Genomic DNA, 19733 nt, shown 5'->3' on the forward strand with positions numbered 1-19733 from the left:
GGTAAAACACAAATTTTATGCCAATTATAAAAATTTCCCCTAATATAAAGGCACAGAGAGATTGAAATCCAAAGGATAAAATGAGAGACACCAGGAAAATATACAAATGAAAATGGTTTAGTTTATTAATATAAGACAGAATAGACTTTACTACAAGAAATATAGCTAGTGATAAAGGAGATCTTTAATGTGTCGCTAAAAGTTTCAATTTGCCAGGAAGATATAGAAAGTCAACCTCTGTATGCTCATAGGACATAGCCTTAAAATATATAAAAAAGTGACAGAATTATAAGGAGAAATTCACATCAAAGTGGAAGATTGTTAACACAATTATCTCTGTAACTGATAAATTAAGCAGACAAAAAAGACAGTGAGGGTACAGTGGCTTTGAATAAAACAATGAGTTTGATCACATAAGTATGTACAGAACATTACATCCAGCAGGCATAGAATACACATTCTTTCCAAATAAGTGCACAGAACACTTATAAAAGTTTTGCATACTGTAGTATATGAAGCAAGCTTCAAGAAATTTCAGAAGCTTATTATAACATATGTCCCAGTCTCTGACCACAGTGCAATTGTTAGAAATTAGTAATAGAAATGTAACTAGAAGTACCCCATTTTTAGAAAGTTAAAAATATATAAATACATTGTAATAGATATTAAATATTTTAGAATAAATTATCATTAAATATTGAATATTAAGACTTATAACGTCAGTAAAATTGTACTGAGAATGGAATTTATAACTTTAAGCGTTACATTAAAAATAACAGAGAGCGCAACATGAATAAAACAAAGCATCCATCTTAAGTCAGCCTAAAGAATAGAAAATAAATCCCCCAAATAGAAGGAAATAATAAACATAAAAGAATAAATCATTGAAATAGAAATCAAATTATAACAAAAGAGAATCAATGCGATCATAAGGTTGTTTTTGTAAACCTGCACCAAGATTAATGAGGGAAAGAAACCAGAAAGCACAAATAAAATTGAGTAAAACAAGAAGAGGGACATAACCACAGATGCTGTATCGATTACGAGGTAAGAGAAGATTACCCATTTTATGACAATAACTCAAGGATTTACATGAAATGTATACATTTCTAGACAAACACTACTTACTATATTCCTTGGTATCCTTAACATCCCTATACCCACTAGAGAAATTGTGGGTAAAAATCTTGCCACAAAGAAAATACCAAGCCCAGATGGCTCAACAGAAGATTTACAGTAAATCAAACTTTCAAGGATCAGAGAATCCCAAACTTACACCAACTCTTCTAGAGAATAAACTCATCTTATGAAGCTAGCAGAGCCACAGAGCAAGATAAAAGATAGTATAAGAAAGGGAAATTGAAGGCAAATCCCACTGCAAACATAGTCGCATCAACACTAAACAAAATGTTTGGAAAGAAAATTAACCAATGGATATATGGGGAAAAGGTAAAACTTCGTGTTGTGCTGATCTCAGTAATGCTAGGCTGGTTTAGTAGTAGAAAGCAAAAAATAGATTCATCACTTTAACATTTTGATGTGAAAAATATAATTATCTTAATGAAATTAGAAAAGGTACTTGATAAAATATTGTATCTCTTTATGCTAAATCCTCTTAACAGATTAATAATAGAATGGAACTTCTTTAATCAGATAAAGAGGATTAGGGATAAGGCAAGGGTACTCATCATCACCATTTTATGCAATATTGGACTGAAAGTCCTAGGCAGTGTGGTTATATAAGAAATAGAGATAAAATACATTTTTAAAAAGACTGAGAAGGAATATATAAAACCATCATAAATTGATAGATGATGACTAAATATACAGCAAACCAAAATGAGTACACAGATAAATTATTAGAATTAATAACTTAATTTAGCAAAGCTGTTTGATACAAAATCAGGATACAAAAACCAATTCCATTTCCACAGAAAATATGGTTTTAAAATATTATTTATACTAGGAACTAAAAAATAAAATAACAAGGAATACATCTTGGCAAAGGCATGAAAATATTTTAAAGGTAACAATTACAAAATTTTATTGAAATACATTTAAAAAGACTGATAAATGGAGAGGACATGCTCTTGAATAGAAATACTTAATACAATAAAAATGACAATTCTCCTCAAATTGATTTAGAGTCTCTGCAATCAAAATCCCCACACATTTTTTTCTTTAACAAAACTGATTTTAAAATTTATGTAAAATAGCATGGGCCAACAATTATTGAGACATTCTTAATAAGAATGAATAAGATGGGGACGGGTGCTGCCAGATATCAACATTTATTACAGAGCTATAGTAATTAGGACTGTGTTGTGTTAATGTAGCAATAGACAAGGGGCTACTTAATGTGAAAGACAAAGTTATAAAACTTTTAGGAGAAAATATAGGAGAATATCCTTAGGATCTCAGGGCAAGAGAGGATTTATTTAACAAGGCTAAAGAGAACAACATAAAGGAAAAGATAGACAGTTGGCTACATTAAAATGAAGAACTGCTCTCAAGATACACCCTAAATGCAAAGGAAAGACAAGCCACACAATATAGTTGCAAGCTATACAAAGAACAAAGGATTAGATATCAAATATGTAAGTGACTTCTAAATATCAAAGAGGGGAAAATAAAGTCCAATAAAAAATGGGCAAGATCTATGAATAGGCACAAAAGAAGAAATATAATGACTCACTAAAAACATAAAAAGATGAGCCAATCCAGTCATGATCAGAATAATGCAAAATATTTATCACAATAAGATGCCACTAAAAAAACGGCCAGCATTAAACAGTCTGTCCATACCATGAGGTGCTGAGAATGTGGGGCTACAGGAATTGTTATAATTGGTTGCTCTACCTTGGAGAGAGTTGGCATTATATGCATTCTCTTTGACTCGGCAATTCCAAGCTTAAGCATTGGAATGATTTGTACACCATGGTGCATGTAAAAGAGTTCTCATAGCAACATGGCCGATATTAGCAAAATCAGCTGAAACAACTCACATGCTCACCAACCATAGACTGGATATGTAAGTTGTGATATATTCATATGATGGAATATTATAGCAGTAAATATGAATTCATTGCTTTACTCCAAACTTGAGTGGATCTTAAACGTTATGCTGAATAAAAGAGATAGGACACAGAAAAACATACAATACGAAATACTGTTTCATTTTCAAAATGTAAATCTATACATGTATATATACTACTAGAGGCCCGGTGCACAAAATTCGTGCACGGGGGTTGGGGGTGTCTGTGTATCCCTCAGCCCAGCCTGCACCTCTCCAATCTGGGACCCCTTGAGGGATGTCTGACTGCCCATTTAGGCCCGATCCCACTGGGATTGGGCCTAAACACGCAGTCGGACATCCCTCTCACAATCCAGGACTGCTGGCTCCCAACCGCTCGCCTGCCTGCCTGCCTGATTGCCCTTAACCGCTTCTGCCTGTCAGCCTGATCACCCCCTAACCACTCCCCTGCCAGCCTGATCAATGCCTAACTGCTCCCCTGCTAGCCTGATTGCCCTAACTGCCCTCCCCTGCTGGCCTGGTCACCCCTAACTGCCCTCCCCTGCTGGCCTGGTTACCCCCAACTGCCCTCCCCTGCAGGCCTTGTCCCTCCCAACTGTCCTCCCCTGCTGGCCTGGTCACCCCCAACTGCCTTCCCCTGCAGGCCTTGTCCCACCCAACTGTCCTCCCCTGCTGGCCTGATTGCCCCCAACTGCCCTCTCCTGCTGGCCATCTTGTGGCGGCCATCTTGTATCCACATGGGAGCAACCAGCTTTGACCACATGGGGGCGGCCATCTTGTGTGTTGGAGTGACAGTCAATTTGCATATTACCTCTTTATTATATATGATGTGCATATATGTATATGTGTGTATATATACACATGTATATATGTATGTGATATTATATATAAAGCCATGAAGAAAAGCATGAGAAGGATCATATCACATTTAGGGTAGGGGTAACATCTGGCAGGGAGGGAGAGGGATTTGATCAGGGAGAAGTGTTTAAGGGAATTTTAAAATATAGCCAATGTTCTGTTTCTTAGCTAGAAAAGGCAAATACAAGTATTTGTTGTAATATTCTTCTCTAAATTATATGAGTGCTATATTTCATAATAAAACTATTTGTAGAGAGACAATGGATGAAGATGTAAAATAATCAAATATAGAGAGATCTTTTGAGTTTTGCTGTGAAGGAGGCCACACGAAAAATGGTGGTATGGCCGGAAGGACTCATGGGGCCATGTTCTTTCTTTCCTTTTTTAAAAAGATGGCAGCTATGACAATACAGCTGCATGCTGTTGAATATTGACAGGGTATATTTAAGGAGGTAAGACCTTGAGTAATGAGAGAAAACAGGTTGGGCTTAGAAAAGCAGGGATAATTTATCCACTGAAACAGCTAAGGGAGTTGAATGTATGGCTAAAAATGCAAGTAGGATGGTAGATTTTTAGATGCAAAGGGGAGATAGTTCTCCTATAATTGCTTCTCATTTCTCAGTGAATGCAAGGCAACATTATAAGGGCAGAAAGGATATTTGAGGTTTGAGGAGACAGAGGAAAGGGGAGTCAGAGAATTGAAGCATCCATGGAAATGTGCAGGATGTGCTAGATGTTATGTTTATACATGAGATTTGGCAGAAGAATGGTTTGTTTTCATTAAGGATGAGTTGCTCAGGTTCAGGTGGGGAGCACTGAGTTTAGAATTGGGGTTTTTCAAGGTGGGGGTGGGAAAGGTGAGCAAGGGTGGCAAACACTGAGAAAGCACAGGGCCAATGGGTTGGAATCCTGATGGGTCTGGAGAGCTTTTCCTGGCAGGCTGCCAAGGAAGTGAGTTGGAAAGATGCAGGTGATGGTAGAGAATGCAATACTTAAACCTGAGATTTTGAGGGGAGAACAATTATTTCTACCTCTTTCCTTCTGCCCCATCAAGAGTGCAAGATGGTATTAGGTCACAGAGGTATGGTGGAGGAAAAGGGCATTGGAAAGAGAGATCCACAAAAAAAGAGGAAGGTGTAATGGAGACTATGAGGCACTTGGGTCACAGAGGATGATTATCAGCGAAAGGGTGAGCCAGGGGATCAGCTCTGCAGGGATGGGGAAGAATGACTGTGCACAGACAAGTGGCAGAGGTACTGTCGGGAAGCATTTGCTCCAGGGGAGCTGAGGATTCTGAAAGAAGAGACGGTGAAATGGTCTGGAATAAACACTGAAGAGCAAGACTATCTTATCTACCTCCAGGCCCAGTGCTAAGAGGGGTACAGGAGAAAAACCAGCCCCTACTTGGGAGGGATACAAGGGAAGCAGTGTCCCCTGGAGAGGGCTGGGTTTCAATTAGTACAAAAGAGGGTAAGAGAAGATGAAGAAAACAGTGAGCATTTGCTGATGGAAGACTGAAGTCTAGAGGAAGGGCACGGGGGAAGGCTTGGCAAGGGCAAGGGCAGGGGTTAGTCAGATTAGGGCATAAAGAGCTGAATGGAAATGAGAGTTTAGATGATGTTATGAACTGAATGTGTCCCCACAAACTCATATGTTGAAGCCCTAACCTCCAGTGTGATGATATTTAGAGGTGGGCCCTTTGGGAGGTAATTAGGGTTAGATGAGGTCAAGAAGGTGGGTGGGGCCCTCATAAAAAAGTAGTAGTCTTAAAAAAAATAATCTCTCTCTCTCTCTCTCTCTCTCTCTCTCTCTCTCTCTCTCTCTCTCTCTCTCTCCCCTGAGGGAAGGCCATATGAGGATACAATGAGAAGGCAGCTGTCTGCAACCCAGAAAGCTACCTTGCACTAGGAATCACATCAGCTGACATACTGATCATGGACTTCCTAGCCTCTAAAACTGAGAAATAAATTCCTGTTGTTTAGGCTACCCAGTGCATGTGTGTGTGTGTGTGTGTGTGTGTGTGTGTGTGTGTGTGTGTTTATGGCAGCTACTAGAATTCTAATACCAATTCTAATGTGTGTGTGTGAGTGTATGTGTGTATGTGTATGGGGGGGGCAGGTTTCCCATACTACCAAGCAATTCTCCAACACCAGCTATTTGTCCTATTATTCAAATCAGTTCTGGAACTGTCTACCTGGAGATAGCATCAGATTCCACGGGTTAAGGGCTAGTCCCCAAAGACTGCCCCATCCCCTCAGACACCAGGCGTAACTCCGGTTGTCACTGACTGACCAGCTACAGACAGAGGTTTCAACAACTCCTCCTTGGGTTCCGTTAATCTGTTAGAGCTGATCCCAGAACTCAGGGAACCTGTTCACTCATTAGATTACTGTCTTATTATAAAAGAACATAGCTCAGGAACAGCCAGATGGGAGAGATGCATGGAGCAAGATGTGGGGAGAGGGTGTGGAGATCCATGTCCTCTCTGAGCTACCACTTTCCTCGAATCTCTACATGTTCACCAACCTGGAAGCTCTCCAAACCTGTCCTCTTTGGTTCTGTGGAGGCTTTGTCATACAGGATCACTGATGAGATCTTTGGCCACTGGTGATCGATTCAAATTCCAGCCCCTTTCCACTCCCCAGAAGTCAGGAGGGTGAGACTGAGAGTTCCAACCTCTAATCACATGGTTGGTTCTCCGGGAAACCATACCCCATCCTCAGATGGGGTCCCAAAGTCACCCCATTACATAACAAAACACACCTTTGTCACTCCTATCACATAGGCAATTCAAAGGGTTTTAGGAGCTCTGCCAGAAGTGAGGACAAAACCCAAATATATATTTGTTATTACAAATCACAATATCACAGCAGCCCAACCTGAATAAGACAATGATAAGAGGGGCTGGACTTCTGACAGTAAAAGAAGTATATATAAGCTAACGGCAAGGTGGAAATAATCCTGACACCTGCTCATGGAAAGTGGAAATCACCAAATCACATTGCACACAGTAGACACTCATTGTTCTTATGTCTATTTTATCTAATCCTTGAGAACATAATAACTCATTCTCCTAAAGTGTAGCAAAGTAGTTTATGGAATCACCAACTAATAAAACTGGAAGGTGCCTTAGAGAAATCCCGTCATACTAATTTCTTTCAGAGATAAGGAAATAGTTCAAGGACAAGAACAAAGGTCTCCTGACTGCTCTACCATGTGTTTATCCTGTTAAACCAACTGTTAGATCCTGCGAGATCTAACTGTTAGATTCAATTAGATCCAACTGGTGGAGAGCCATGGAGCCGCTGTCACCATGCCCTGCACCAACCTTGTGTTCCCAACTGTCAGTCTGACATCTGGGGTCTGGCTGACCCTGCAGGAATTGACCCTCCCAAGGTTAGCCAATTCCTGGAGCTTGTGAATGACTTGCCTTTGAGTGTGCTTTTCATGTGCAAACCAATCAGCCCAGAGTCTATATCCCCAACCACCTCCTCTCACTGGCTCTCACACTCCATGCCACTGTCCACACACCCTACTCACCCCAGGGCCAGGTACGAGTCACCTAAGGACAGCCCAGACAGAGCCTGTTGAAATTATTCAACTAGCCAAGCCTAAACCTGCTTACCCTGTATCACCCATTCTTTCCCATGGAAGCCGCAGCAAGGACCCTCACCCTTGTTTCTCCCCTGCGCCCTCTGCTTCCTGAGAGCCCTGGTGCCTCACGGTGTGGCCCTGTGTGGTGAGTGGTGCCCCCTCCTCTTGGCACCTATGAGTCTAACAAATTATCTTTTCCATGGAAATGTTCTTATCTGTTGGCCTTGCTATGCCTAAATAACAAAATCTAAATTTAAAAAATACCTCATCAGCTTCGATCACCAGACCTGCTGATGGAGAGGGATCCCAGAGCAGCTGTCCCTCAAACGTTCCTCATTCAGGGCCATCACTGTCACCTCCTCAGCTCCCACCATTGCTCCCCATTCTGGCCTCTCTGAATGTGGAAAGCGGCTTCTTTGTGAGGAACACCTACGCGGCCCCATTGAAACACCCACACCGCTTCCCTGCGGTTTCCTGGTGGTGGGCCAGCACCACTGAAGACTCTGAACTTGTTTGTAGACAGAGGCATCTTCAACTTGGCTGTTTCCTTTCTAGATCACTGAGCGGGCCAGCACCAAACTTAGAGGACGTGTCAGGTCAGCTGCCCTATAGCATCGGCTGGCACCAAAGGCTGATGGCTGAACGGGGCGACTGTGGCACCCACAGGATTCTGTGGGAAGGGGTGGGAATTGAAACTCTGTGGTGGATCTGTGGGGACAAGGCTACAGTAAAGTGACCGTCAGACTGCTACCCAACTTGCTTATTTATCTAGAACGTGATGCTCTGATATAGAGAGTCTGGCACTAGGCCTAGGTCCATGGCGGGACAGACAGAATTTCAGAGCCAACCTGTCACAAGGCTAGAGTGGCAGAGACAGGCACCGGGAGTGAGGCGATTTCGTGCCTTCCACATTGCATGGATGATCTGAACCAAGGGGTGAGTGGAAGACATAAAACATGAGGCCCATTAGAGCCCTCTGCCCCTCAGGCTTAACGAGGCTTCACAGTCAGAGTGGTGATGGGAGGTTGGATCTGCTATGCTTGTATTGAGCATTATCCACCCCTTACTGAGCGCCTCTCACCAAATGGGCACCAAATGGAAAACAACAAAAAGAGGTCACGTCTGGTGAACAAAGGAAAGGGCAGGACTAAAGCGATCATCAAAAGCCTGGAACCTCCAACCAGCTGTTTTAATCCACATAACCAATGACCTCACGGCAGAAAACTGAAGACAACTGAAAGCATGGTGTTCCCCACAGCCGGGGTGCTGGAGGAGAGCCGCAACAACCATGTTACCTGTTAGTGACATAGTCAACAAGATGCTGTTTGAACATGAGGCTCCACCTCTTGATTATATTCAGCAGAGACGCTTTGAAGGGCCGCACGTCGATCTTCATCCAGCTGTCAAACACCTTGATGGGCTCCAGCCTGCACACCTCTCCATAGAGCTGCTCGTAGGAGTCGATCTGGGCTTGGAACTGATGCAGGAGGGGCGGGTTCTCCGGGATGCCGTCTTCTGCGTGGGCCTCGATCTCCTCGGGTGTGGGGACGTGCCCATACAGCAGAAACTGACCCAGGATCTCCCTCCGGTCCTCCACGTACAGGTAGGAATACTGGCTGAAGGTGTCTCGGTAGCTGCAGCACAGGGCCATCATGCTCTGCGCTCTCTCCATGAGCACGCTCCGCATCCTCGCCAAGTCGGCCAGGCCCTCCATGTCAGCCTGGGGGAGAGACCACAGCAGGCGTCACACCAGTGCTTGCGGGAGGCCCCAGGCTGGCTGGAAGGCAGGGTGGGCGCAGATCCCGTACCTGATAGTGGGGAGAGCTGTTCTGTGGGGAAAGCCGTGGCACCAAGGATGATATTCGAAAAATGCTGGTGACAAGCCCCTCAACAATGTCATAGAAGCCACCCTTCACTCCAGACTCCAGGGATGGGGAGAAAACCAGTTCTGGGACAGCCAAGCACAGCTGTGCTTCAAATATCGGGTTGAGTCCCGCCTTACATTCTGAAAAACAAGGACAACAATGGGCAAACCCATGTTAAAAACCAAGCACTTCATTCATTTAGATGAGCTGTTGGGGTAAAGAAGATGGAAATGTTGCTGACACGCAGGAAGGGGAGGGTGACAGTCTAACCTTTTGCACTCGGATGTCGAGTGTGACTCGACATGGTTAGCACTAGAATAAAGGAATCAAGAAAAAAGCAAGCGAGTGCAAAGGGCTAACTGTGTTCCAGGAGGGGGACCAGTGGCATTTTGAACAGGCCGATTCTGTGCCGCTGTCCTGGGCTTTGCTGAACATTTGCTCTCCTTGTCCTCAGACAGCCCATCCCAGAGACGGAGCAACGCAAGCCAGGCCCCTTCTACATTCACAGGTGCCTCCGGGGAGGCAAGAGAGCCTCTGGCTGAGCAGAGGTTGATTTTGCAAAGCCATTTTTTGGAAGCGTCTGATTTCTTCTTGGCGCAAATCAGACAATACCACTGGCAGCCCCTAGGACTAGGGAGCGGGGTATGCTTGTCCATGCTTGTACAGGCATGAAAAGCAGAGTTGTTACAATTCTGCCTGTTCAGCTTTCTGTCTATGAAAACAGAACTTATTTTAATTCTGTAGGCCTACAGTGATACATTTTTTAAAACAGTATAAGTAATTTTAAAACCACTGAGTACTTGCTAGACAACTTGCCTTGCTCACTTTAAGTCAAAATATAACATGGAGTAAGATGTTCCAAGTACAAGATAAATGCTTAAACTTTGATCAATAACCCCTCATATGCATATCTCTTTTTGATTGTAGAAATATTTAGGAGACTGTTATGTGGTGGATACTGTGGGCAGCAGAGACAACGCATTGGAATTTACTATCTCCTTCTTTCCCAGAAATGGAGGTGTAACTGTGCATGTGGCATTTCCCAGCTCACAGTTAGGGGTGGCGACGCGGTTTGTCACCAGTGGAATGTGGGAAGAAGTGGTGGGTGTCTACTTCTGGGCCAGGGCCTTCGAGACAGCAGGTGAGCCTCCTCTGCTCCTCCCACCGGCTAGAGCCTGGGTGTGGCCGTGAGCCAGCTGGCATGTGAGTAGTGGAACCGCAGGAGGGATGGAACTTGCCCACCAACCTGGGGCATTCGCTTTGGGCTAGTACTTAGGATGGAGTTTTGTTATCGTAGCTTAGCCATTTTCCCTAACTAAAAAGGTATGGGGTTCTCAAAGATATGGGAAACTAGGGTCTTGCCTTCAAAACTTCAGGAATGATAAATTTGCATTATTGGACTTAGGAGGATCCCATAAAATGCATATTTAACTTAAGGGAATGCAAGTTTGCCAATATCATAGTAATTATGCTAATATCGTAGAGTAGGTGGTTTTTTTTAAAAGCCTTTGAGATTATGCTTTGCGTATGTAGTCATGATATATTCTGCATCCCTACATGCATTAGATACCTATAATTTAGTAGGCCAGGTTGCATATATGGAGTGTTTTCCCCAAAATGTATACACACACGTTGAACAATTATAAAGGCAGTGTTTATTAAAACACGTTTCTTTTTCAAAATTGAGCTACCAGCTGTTACAGTGTGTACACATTTTGGGGGGACACCTTGTAGTTCAAAGGCTTTAAAAGACTTTCAAGAATATTTTTGAGAACCAAATCCCTCTAATAGATGCAATGCCAACCTAATTGCCATACAAACCAGATGGCCTTGGCAGTGCCACACCCTTGGTATGACTAAATCCCTTTGGGAGACCAGCAGGGAAGAACATTTCTGGATAGAGTGGGTAGAATGTAACCAAGGCAGGGTTTAGATTCTGTGAAGTGACTGGGAGGCCAGATCAAGGCGTGGGAATGGCATTTGCTTGTCAAACGAGAGAAGGTAGAAGTGGCCTAGAGAAGCCAAGCTGTCCAGCTGGGCTACTGCAAAGGTCACAGTGATTTTCTTCTTCAGAGGCCACTCTTTAGCTCCTTCACCTTCACCAGAGCCTCTTAAATTTTATCGGTAGCTCCTCAGAGCAGGCAGCTGCTAAATCTAGCTCCTCCCAGGTTACATCATGAAGAAAATGTGTAACCCTTTCCCCCCATTTCCATAGAGAAAATCTTGGGAAACACTACCATCTCCTCTCTCCATCCCCTTGTCCCCACTTTCTCCTTCTCACAGGAGGACAACCGACACCTCAGACAGTTCAGCAGGAGAGCAAGTGGTCAAAGGTGAGTCACTACATTTAGGGGCCATCTCCCGAGTACCGCCTGCACTTGAGTTTGATGGAGGCAACTTCCCAAATCTTCAAGAAGGATGAGAGACCGGAGAAGGTTTGGTCAGTACACTGAGGTGAGCACTGTCAGACCTGGTCCCTCAGAACCAGAGCTCCAGTCTCAGTGTCTATCACCTGCCTCACTGGCTACTTGCCGCAGGCTCTAGAACAGGCGTCCTCAAACTACGGCCCGCGGGCCACACGTGGGTGTTTTTGCCGTTTTGTTTTTTTACTTCAAAATAAGGTATGTGCAGTGTGCATAGGAATTTGTTCATAGTTTTTTTTAAACTATAGTCTGGCCCTCCAATGGTCTGAGGGACAGTGAACTGGCCCCCTGTTTTAAAAGTTTGAGGACCCCTGCTCTAGAAGGTGATCTGCCACCCATTTCCTGTCACAGCATTTCACTGATTTGGGGCACCCCTGAACCCTGCAAGCAAACACCTCTGACCTCATTCTCACCACCAACAAAGACCACAGGCGAGGGCAGGGGGAGGTGCCCGGTTAAACTATACCCAGCAACAGGCCTTGCTCCTCTCTGTCTCAGCTTAGGGGTCTGCATGTGGCCTTCTGCATGGGCTGGGTATCCGGACACTGATCTTGGCCTGCCTATTTAACCTCTGCATTTGATTTCATTCCTTGGGTTGGACTTGACATCTTAAAGTCTCATCTCACCTTCATCTTCTGACTCAAATATTCACCTCTGCCTTTCCATTTTGACAAGTTCTTCAATATGACCCTTTCTAAGCTCCTCAGAATCTACCAGATGTAAAAGGTTTAATTCAGCTTCATTCTTGACCTGTTCTGCCCTCTCCATCCCATCACTTACTGACCACGGTTAGCTCTTACTATAATATACGTACTTGATTCGGTATACCTTAACCCAGAGTACCTGCCATAAATTCAAAGCCCTTAGCTATTTTTTTAACAGCTTAGAAGAATGCCCATTACCTTCTTAATATTCCTTTTCCTTCTGAAAGCTGCCTCATTCCTGGCTTCTCGTCTGATCCTTTTCACAAGAGAAAAATCTTCTTCCACTCAACCCAGCTACGACCACCTCCCTGAGTTCTCAAAAAGCTACAGAGCTAGAGTATACTATGCTTGAAGACACAGCATGTCCCCTCTCATTGCCATGAGTAGAGTCCTGCTGAACAGCCTTTACTAATGGTGCTTCCGGGCATTCCAACTTAGTCACTCCTCTTTGCTGAACCTTGATTTTGATGGAATTAGCTTGTATGTTCTCCCTTTTGCACTTCACTGTCTTGGAGCCTGGTTTATCATCTGAGTTTTAGAAAGAGCAAAGTCTTTTCTTTTTAAACAATTTAGGAGCTCAATACTTTGCTGTTTTATTGTGTGTGATTCACAAAATGTTCATAGTCTTTTTGGGAAAGGTCACAAAGCACTCAATTGCACTTCACAGTAACTCCAAAGGCGCTATTCCTATTATCATTCCAGTAACAACCCACATCCATAAGCCAGGAAATACCAGTGTTTTCCAGGAGGTACTTGAGGGAGCACTCAATGGCAAGAAAGAATCCATCCAGCAACATATTATCAATGTAGTCAACATAAGTCTTCCAGATATCGGAGGTTGGGTCTGCTGAGAAAAGATCCAAGTTTTCCTAAAAGATAAGGAAATGATGCAAACCATGTTTAATAATATGGAAGTTCTGATAATCACTACGGAGATAAGTAACACATGGAGAAAAATACATTCTTGTGAAGAATTGCTATTATACGCGTATCAAATTCATTCTCTCTGATGGGAACAGCCATTGACTGCAGGGAGCATAAGGGAGTATGTCTCATCCTGCCTCGGGGGAGGACTGCATCAGGCACCTCCTCAGCAGGCGCGCTGCGCTGATGGCTGCCCTGTGTGCTTCATTGATGTACTTACTGTGGAGAAAGCTGCATCAAAGCAGAAGGTAGGGCACGTCAAGGAGGGAGTACTCAGGGTAGAAGGTATTATGATTCAAGGCTTATAACAAATTTTGGGTCCAGACAAATAAAGCGTCTCCTAGATAATCCTTAGAAATGAGCTGGAGTGTTTGCTGTTGGCATTTAATATTAACAAAAAAATCTTCGGTATATTGAGTGATTTAGAAAATTTTTACACATAAATGAATACACATTTGTTCTCCCCCTCCTCCCCCCTCTCCTGCAGGTATGGTATGTACTCTTCATCATTTTCATTATTAAGCCTTTTTATAGCAACTTTCCGTTTCTCTGATATCTTCAATAAAGGTTGTAACTACTTTGCAGAAGTAAATTTTCTAGCTGACCCACACCACTTGGCAAACATTCACATGTAGTACATTTCCCTAAATTTAAGAAAAAAGTCTCATGACCCTGTCTTTGACTAATAAAATCCTAAAATTTCTAAGATGACTCACCTACATGTTTATTTCCTAAGCACATTAAAGACTTTCTTAATGACAAAAGTCATCATCACACAAATCATGACATGGTGACAATACAGTATTGCTCTCAGGTATTATTAAGATGGGTATGTTTGCTTCTATATTTTAAAACTTTCTGTTTTTATGACTGCTTTGTATAGTTGTTCTATCTCCTTCCTGATATCACACTATCAATATAGCTCTCTGTACTTTTAACCTCGCTACCTCAAACCTACTCGGATCTAAGGAGCAAACATGTTGAAATTATCTGTGAACTAAAAAGAAATAGCTCAAGCTTCTGATCCTAGCCAAGACAGAGGAATGAGGTCAGACTTGCCCTTCTGCTATGAACAGCTTTCTCACTGGACATACAAAAAAACAATTGTTTTGGACAACTGGATAATGGACAGCACAGGGACGTGATCCTTGAGAAAAGCGAAGTGCTCAGGGTGAGCTTTAAAACAACTGGCTTTCACCTAGAGTCACTTTCCAAACCGTGACATGGGAAAGTGATCTCAATTACGGCATCCTTTCTGCTGGGCAGAAAAGACAGAGACTGGGGTTTGGGGCTGCTGACATTGCTGAGTCCTCTTGAGTCTTTGACTATGAAGCTGTACATATTTAGGGCAAGACTCTGCAAGGTCTGGCAGAGAACAGTTACTGGGGATTCTATGCTAAATGGAGATCGTGTAGGTCAGACAGTGCTGGAAGATGTTCATATTCTATCAGAAATAATGAAAAGACCTTGCATGTAACCAGGAATTCACTGGAGACCCCAGAACTGTGATGCTTTATGATTTGAGCTGCTCAGTTCTAGAGAAAGGCTTCTTTAGATCCTCCCTAATAAAGCTTAAAATTCAACAGGATCAAGCTGACCCACCAACTTAACTGCCTGCCAAAAGAAAAGCTCAACCCTTTAAGGAAAATAACATCCAGATTCTAAAGTGGCACCCAACATGACTAGAACATAATAACAAATTGTTAGACATGCAAACAAGCAGGAAAGTGTGACATTTAACCAACAGTGAAATTCACTAAGAGAAAAGTCAGAGAATAGCTTCCATAACCAATCCTTATTTTATGTGAAAGAAAAATAAACATCTGCTGCATTAAAGAAAAAGACAGAAAATGAAAATAAAATAGAGGTTTGAATTAGCAGACAATGTCATAATTTGATTAAAAACTTCCCAAATTTGGTAAAAAAAACAGTTGAGAAAGCTCACACCCTCTAAGCAAGATGAATATAAAGAAAGCCTATCTAACCCTGACTGGTTTGGCTCAGTGGATAGAGTGTCGGCCTGCAGACTGAAGGGTCCCAGGTTCGATTCCGGTCAAGGGCATGTATCTTGGTTGTGGGCACATCCCCAGTAGGGCATGTGCAGGAGGCAGCTGATCGATGTTTCTAACTTTCTATCCCTTTCCCTTCCTCTCTGTAAAAAATAAAATAAAATATATTAAAAACAAAAAAACTTAAAGAAAAAGAAAGCCTACCTAGGCACATCATATTCAAATGGGAAAAATACAAACATTTAAAAAGGCACTATTAAAATATCTGAGAGAAACAATACATTACATATAGAGGAACAAAGCTACAAATTATGGCTGACTTCTGATCAGAAACACTGGAAGATAGAATATGACAAAATAACTTCTGAAAGAAAAATAAAACTCTCTACTCAGAATTCTATATCCAGTGAAACTGACTTTCAAAAACAAAAGTGAAATAAGAACATTTTCAGATAAACAAAAAACTGCGAGAATGTGCCATTAGCAGACCTGGACTGCAAGATGGTAACTCAATTCTACAAAAAACCCCACACAAGTCTTATGGCCAAGATGGCAGCATAGGTAAACATGGTGCTTACTTCTTTCCAAAACCACATCAAGATTACAACTAAACTACAGAACAATCATAATTCATAACTACCTGAAATGGAGCTGAATGGAAGTCCTACAATTATAAAATTAAAGAAGAAGCCACAAAAAGACGGGTAGGAGGAGCAGAGGAGTGAACGAGTTGGTCCCATACTCATGTGTGGTGGATAAAAATTGGGAGGGATATCTTGGCTATGGAGGTCTCCACTGAGGAACAAGGGGTCCCAGCCCCACACCAGTCCCCCCAGCCTAGGGTTCCAGTCCCAGGAAGAAAAGGCCCCATAACTTCTGGCTATAAAAACCAGCAGGAGTTGAGGTTGTGGAGGCTGAGGCTGCTGGAGTCCCAGGCAGTTCCTCTTAAAGGGCCTGTACACAGACTTACACAAACTCACTTCATCTGAGTCCAGCATGGGGACAGAAGCTTGAAGGACACAGGGGGAACTGAACTGTTTGGTATCAGGGCGAGAGCTGGAGGCGCAGCTTTCTCCTAGACAGAATGCTGGCAAAGGCCATTGTTCTTTTTCTGAGCCCTTCCCCCACAGAGCTGGCAGACAGGCTCCAGCTCTGAGACTCCATCAACCTGGCTCACACTGTTTGCCCCACCCTGGTGGTTCCCACCCAACATTCCGGCCCACCCAAACTGTTTCCAGTGGCTTTGCCATACGAATGGCATGTCTTGGTTCTTGCCTCAGATTTTCCTAAAATCTCTCAAAGGAGCAGCATTTGGCCTCAGTGAGCCCTTTACCTCTAGCTAAGTGGCCCCAGGCCCAGCAGTAACAGCAGCCAGCCTTGGTTCACAGCTTGGCCTCACCTGGGCACCTCTAAGCCCAGCACAAGAAGCAGCCACCTGCAGATCACTTTGTAGTTTATGTCTGGTGGCTCTGGACAGAATACAGGTGGTGGCTGACCTTGGCCTACATCTCCCAGGAGGCCCCAGAGCCAGCACACCCAGTAGACAGCTTCAGACCATGTTGAATCACTACAACCCAATGACCTCCATAAGCAACACACTCAAGGGCAGACTTAGTGGACACCAGATCCCTACTGAAGTAAGTCCTGCTCTGTGCAGTAGATCCTTACACAACTAACCCTCTAAGGTGGTTGGAGGTTAGTGGTCAGTGGTCACAGTCAGTCCTTGTACCTGATTAGCTAGGAGGTAATTCCCTCCCATTGACATGACAACAGCAATCAAGTCTCAACTATAACAGGAGGGCATAAAACCCACATGGGGGCGCACCTTGAGTGCCTAGATGGGATGATCAGGGAGGCTGTGCCACTGGACCCTATAGGACACCTACTACATTAGGCCACACTACCATGCCTGGCAGATGTAGCAGCTCTACCTAATACATAGACATAAGCACAGTGAGGCAGCCAAAATGAAACGTCCCTAATGAACCAACAGAACAAAACTCCAGAAAAAGAACTGAACAAAATGGAGATAAGTAATCTACTTGATGCAGAATTCAAAACACTGGTTACAAGGATGCTCAAGGAACTTAGTGAGGACCTCAACAGCATAAAAAAGAACCAGTTAGAAATGAAGGCTACACTAATTGAAATAAAGAATAATTTACAGGGAATCTAACAAGCAGCAAGAGAAAAGCAGTTAGTTACCTACAAGGGAGCACCCATAAGACTGTCAGCTGCTTTCTCAACACAAACTTTGCAGGCCAAAAGGGAGTGTTAGTAAATACTCAAAGTGATGAAAAGCGAAGACCTACAAGCAAGATTACTCTAACCAGCAAAGCTATCATTTAGAATTGATGGTCAGATAAAGAGCTTCCTAGACAACAAAAAGTTAAAGGAATTCATTACCACCAAACCAGTATTATATGAAATGTTAAAGGGTCTTATTTAAGAAGAAGGAGATAAAAATATGAACAATAAAATGACAATAAATACATACCTATCAACAATTGCACCTACAAACAAAATGAACAAGGAGAACAGAAACAGACTTACAGATACAGGGAATATTTTGACAGTTGCTAGATGAGAGGGGGTTGGAGGGATGAGTGAAAAAGGTGAAGGGATTAAGAAGTACAAATTGATTGTTATAGAATAGTCATGGGATGTAAAGTACAGCACAGGGAATATAGTCAACGATATTCTAATAACTAGGTGTGGTGCTGGATGGGTGTGGGATTTTGGGGGATGATCTCATATTAAGTTATATAATGCCTGGCCACTGGGTGTACAAAAAACATATAATAAAAAAAGGAAAAAACAAGTGTAGAAATAGTGAGTTTGTGGGCAAATATAAAAACCAGAAACATTTTTTCTTGAGTTTTTAAAGCAAAATATAATACTCGATTGTGGGGTTTATTTTACACACACACACACACACACACACACACACACACACCAACAGTGATGATTAAACGATTGGAGGGGGGTATTAAACCATATTGTTGCTATGTTGCTAGGTTCATATTTAATGGGAAAACTCTAAGCTCTAAGTTAATTGTGATTACTTCAAGAGACATACTGAAACCTAGAACAACCACCACAGATATAATACAACAAGGTAAATCTGAAATTGCAGTTGAGAAATTAAAATAGAATACTAAAAAATATACAATTAATAACAAGAAGGTGGATGAGAAATAGCAGAGAAACAAAAAGAGAGATGAAGCAAATAGCAAAATGGTAGAGCTAAATCCATCCATACCAAAAACTACATTAAATGTAATAGTTTAAATACTCCAATTAGTAGAGAGAGTTCTTAGACTTAGAAAAGTAAGTTTTTACCATATCCTATATAATAAAAGCCTAATATGCTAAGTGTCCAGTCCTCTAGTCATCAGTTCAACCAATCAAAGTGTAATATGCTAATGATATGCTAAGGCCACTCAACTGCTCACTATTGCACTGACCACCAGGGGGCAGATAGTCGACCAGTTGCTATGATGTGCACTGACCACCAGGGGTCAGACGCTCCGATTGGTAGGTTAGCTTGCTGCTGGGGTCTAGCTGATAGGGACTGAGTGAGATGGGTCAGACATGCCTTGGAGCCCTCAAGCGGTTCCTCCCTGGCTGGCCAACCTCCTGTGTCCCTCCCCGGCCCCAATCGTGCACCAGTGGGATCCCTCGGCCTGGCCTGTGCCCTCTCACAATCCAGGACCCCTCAGGGGATATCAGTGAGCTGGTTTCGGTCCAATCCCACAGGCCAGGCCAAGGGACCCCACTGGTGCATGAATTTGTGCACCAGGACTCTAGTGCTGTCTATAAGAGAAGAAACTGGAATCCAAAGAAGCACATAGGTTGAATGTAAGAAAGTAGAAAAAGATGAACAATGCAAAAACTAGAAGTCATGAATCTGGAAGCAAAGGTCATAGTATTACCAGAAAGAAAATCCAAACAAAAATAAACATCAAGGCAAGGGAGTATTATCTATAATAATAAAAGCATACTATGCTAATTATACCAGGTGACCTTCTGGATGAAGCCGGGGCTGCAAGAGAAGCCCAGGTCCCAGGTGCCTGCTGGCAGCTAGAGGGAAGCCCAGGTCCCGGGTGCCAGAGGGAAGCCCGGATCCTGGGTGCCAGAGGGAAGCCGGTGTCAGCAGCTGGGGGAAGGAAGGCTTACTCTTGCATGAATTTCATGCATTGGGCCTCTAGTTAGAAATAAAAAGGGAATTTTGTAATGATAATACAGTGATCAATTCATCATGAAGTTATAATAATTATAAATGTATTTGTAACTACTAACAGAGCTTCAAATACTTAATG

The 19733-nt window shown here is 42.9% G+C and overlaps 1 protein-coding gene across 1 annotated transcript in view; it reads right to left on the reverse strand.

The window, feature by feature from the left end:
• The window catches only part of DNAH9 (dynein axonemal heavy chain 9), a 333701-nt gene that overhangs the window by 263579 nt on the left and 50389 nt on the right, over positions 1 to 19733 (reverse strand). The window contains exons 15-17 of the mRNA XM_054709112.1: positions 13212 to 13347; positions 9295 to 9491; positions 8782 to 9206 (exon numbers count right to left, since the gene is read on the reverse strand). Of these exons, the coding sequence (XP_054565087.1) occupies positions 8782 to 9206; positions 9295 to 9491; positions 13212 to 13347 (758 nt within the window). The remainder of the gene's footprint in view (positions 1 to 8781; positions 9207 to 9294; positions 9492 to 13211; positions 13348 to 19733) is intronic.

The sequence above is a fragment of the Eptesicus fuscus genome, chromosome 20 (genome assembly GCF_027574615.1).
Source record: "Eptesicus fuscus isolate TK198812 chromosome 20, DD_ASM_mEF_20220401, whole genome shotgun sequence".
Classification (NCBI taxonomy): domain Eukaryota; kingdom Metazoa; phylum Chordata; class Mammalia; order Chiroptera; family Vespertilionidae; genus Eptesicus; species Eptesicus fuscus.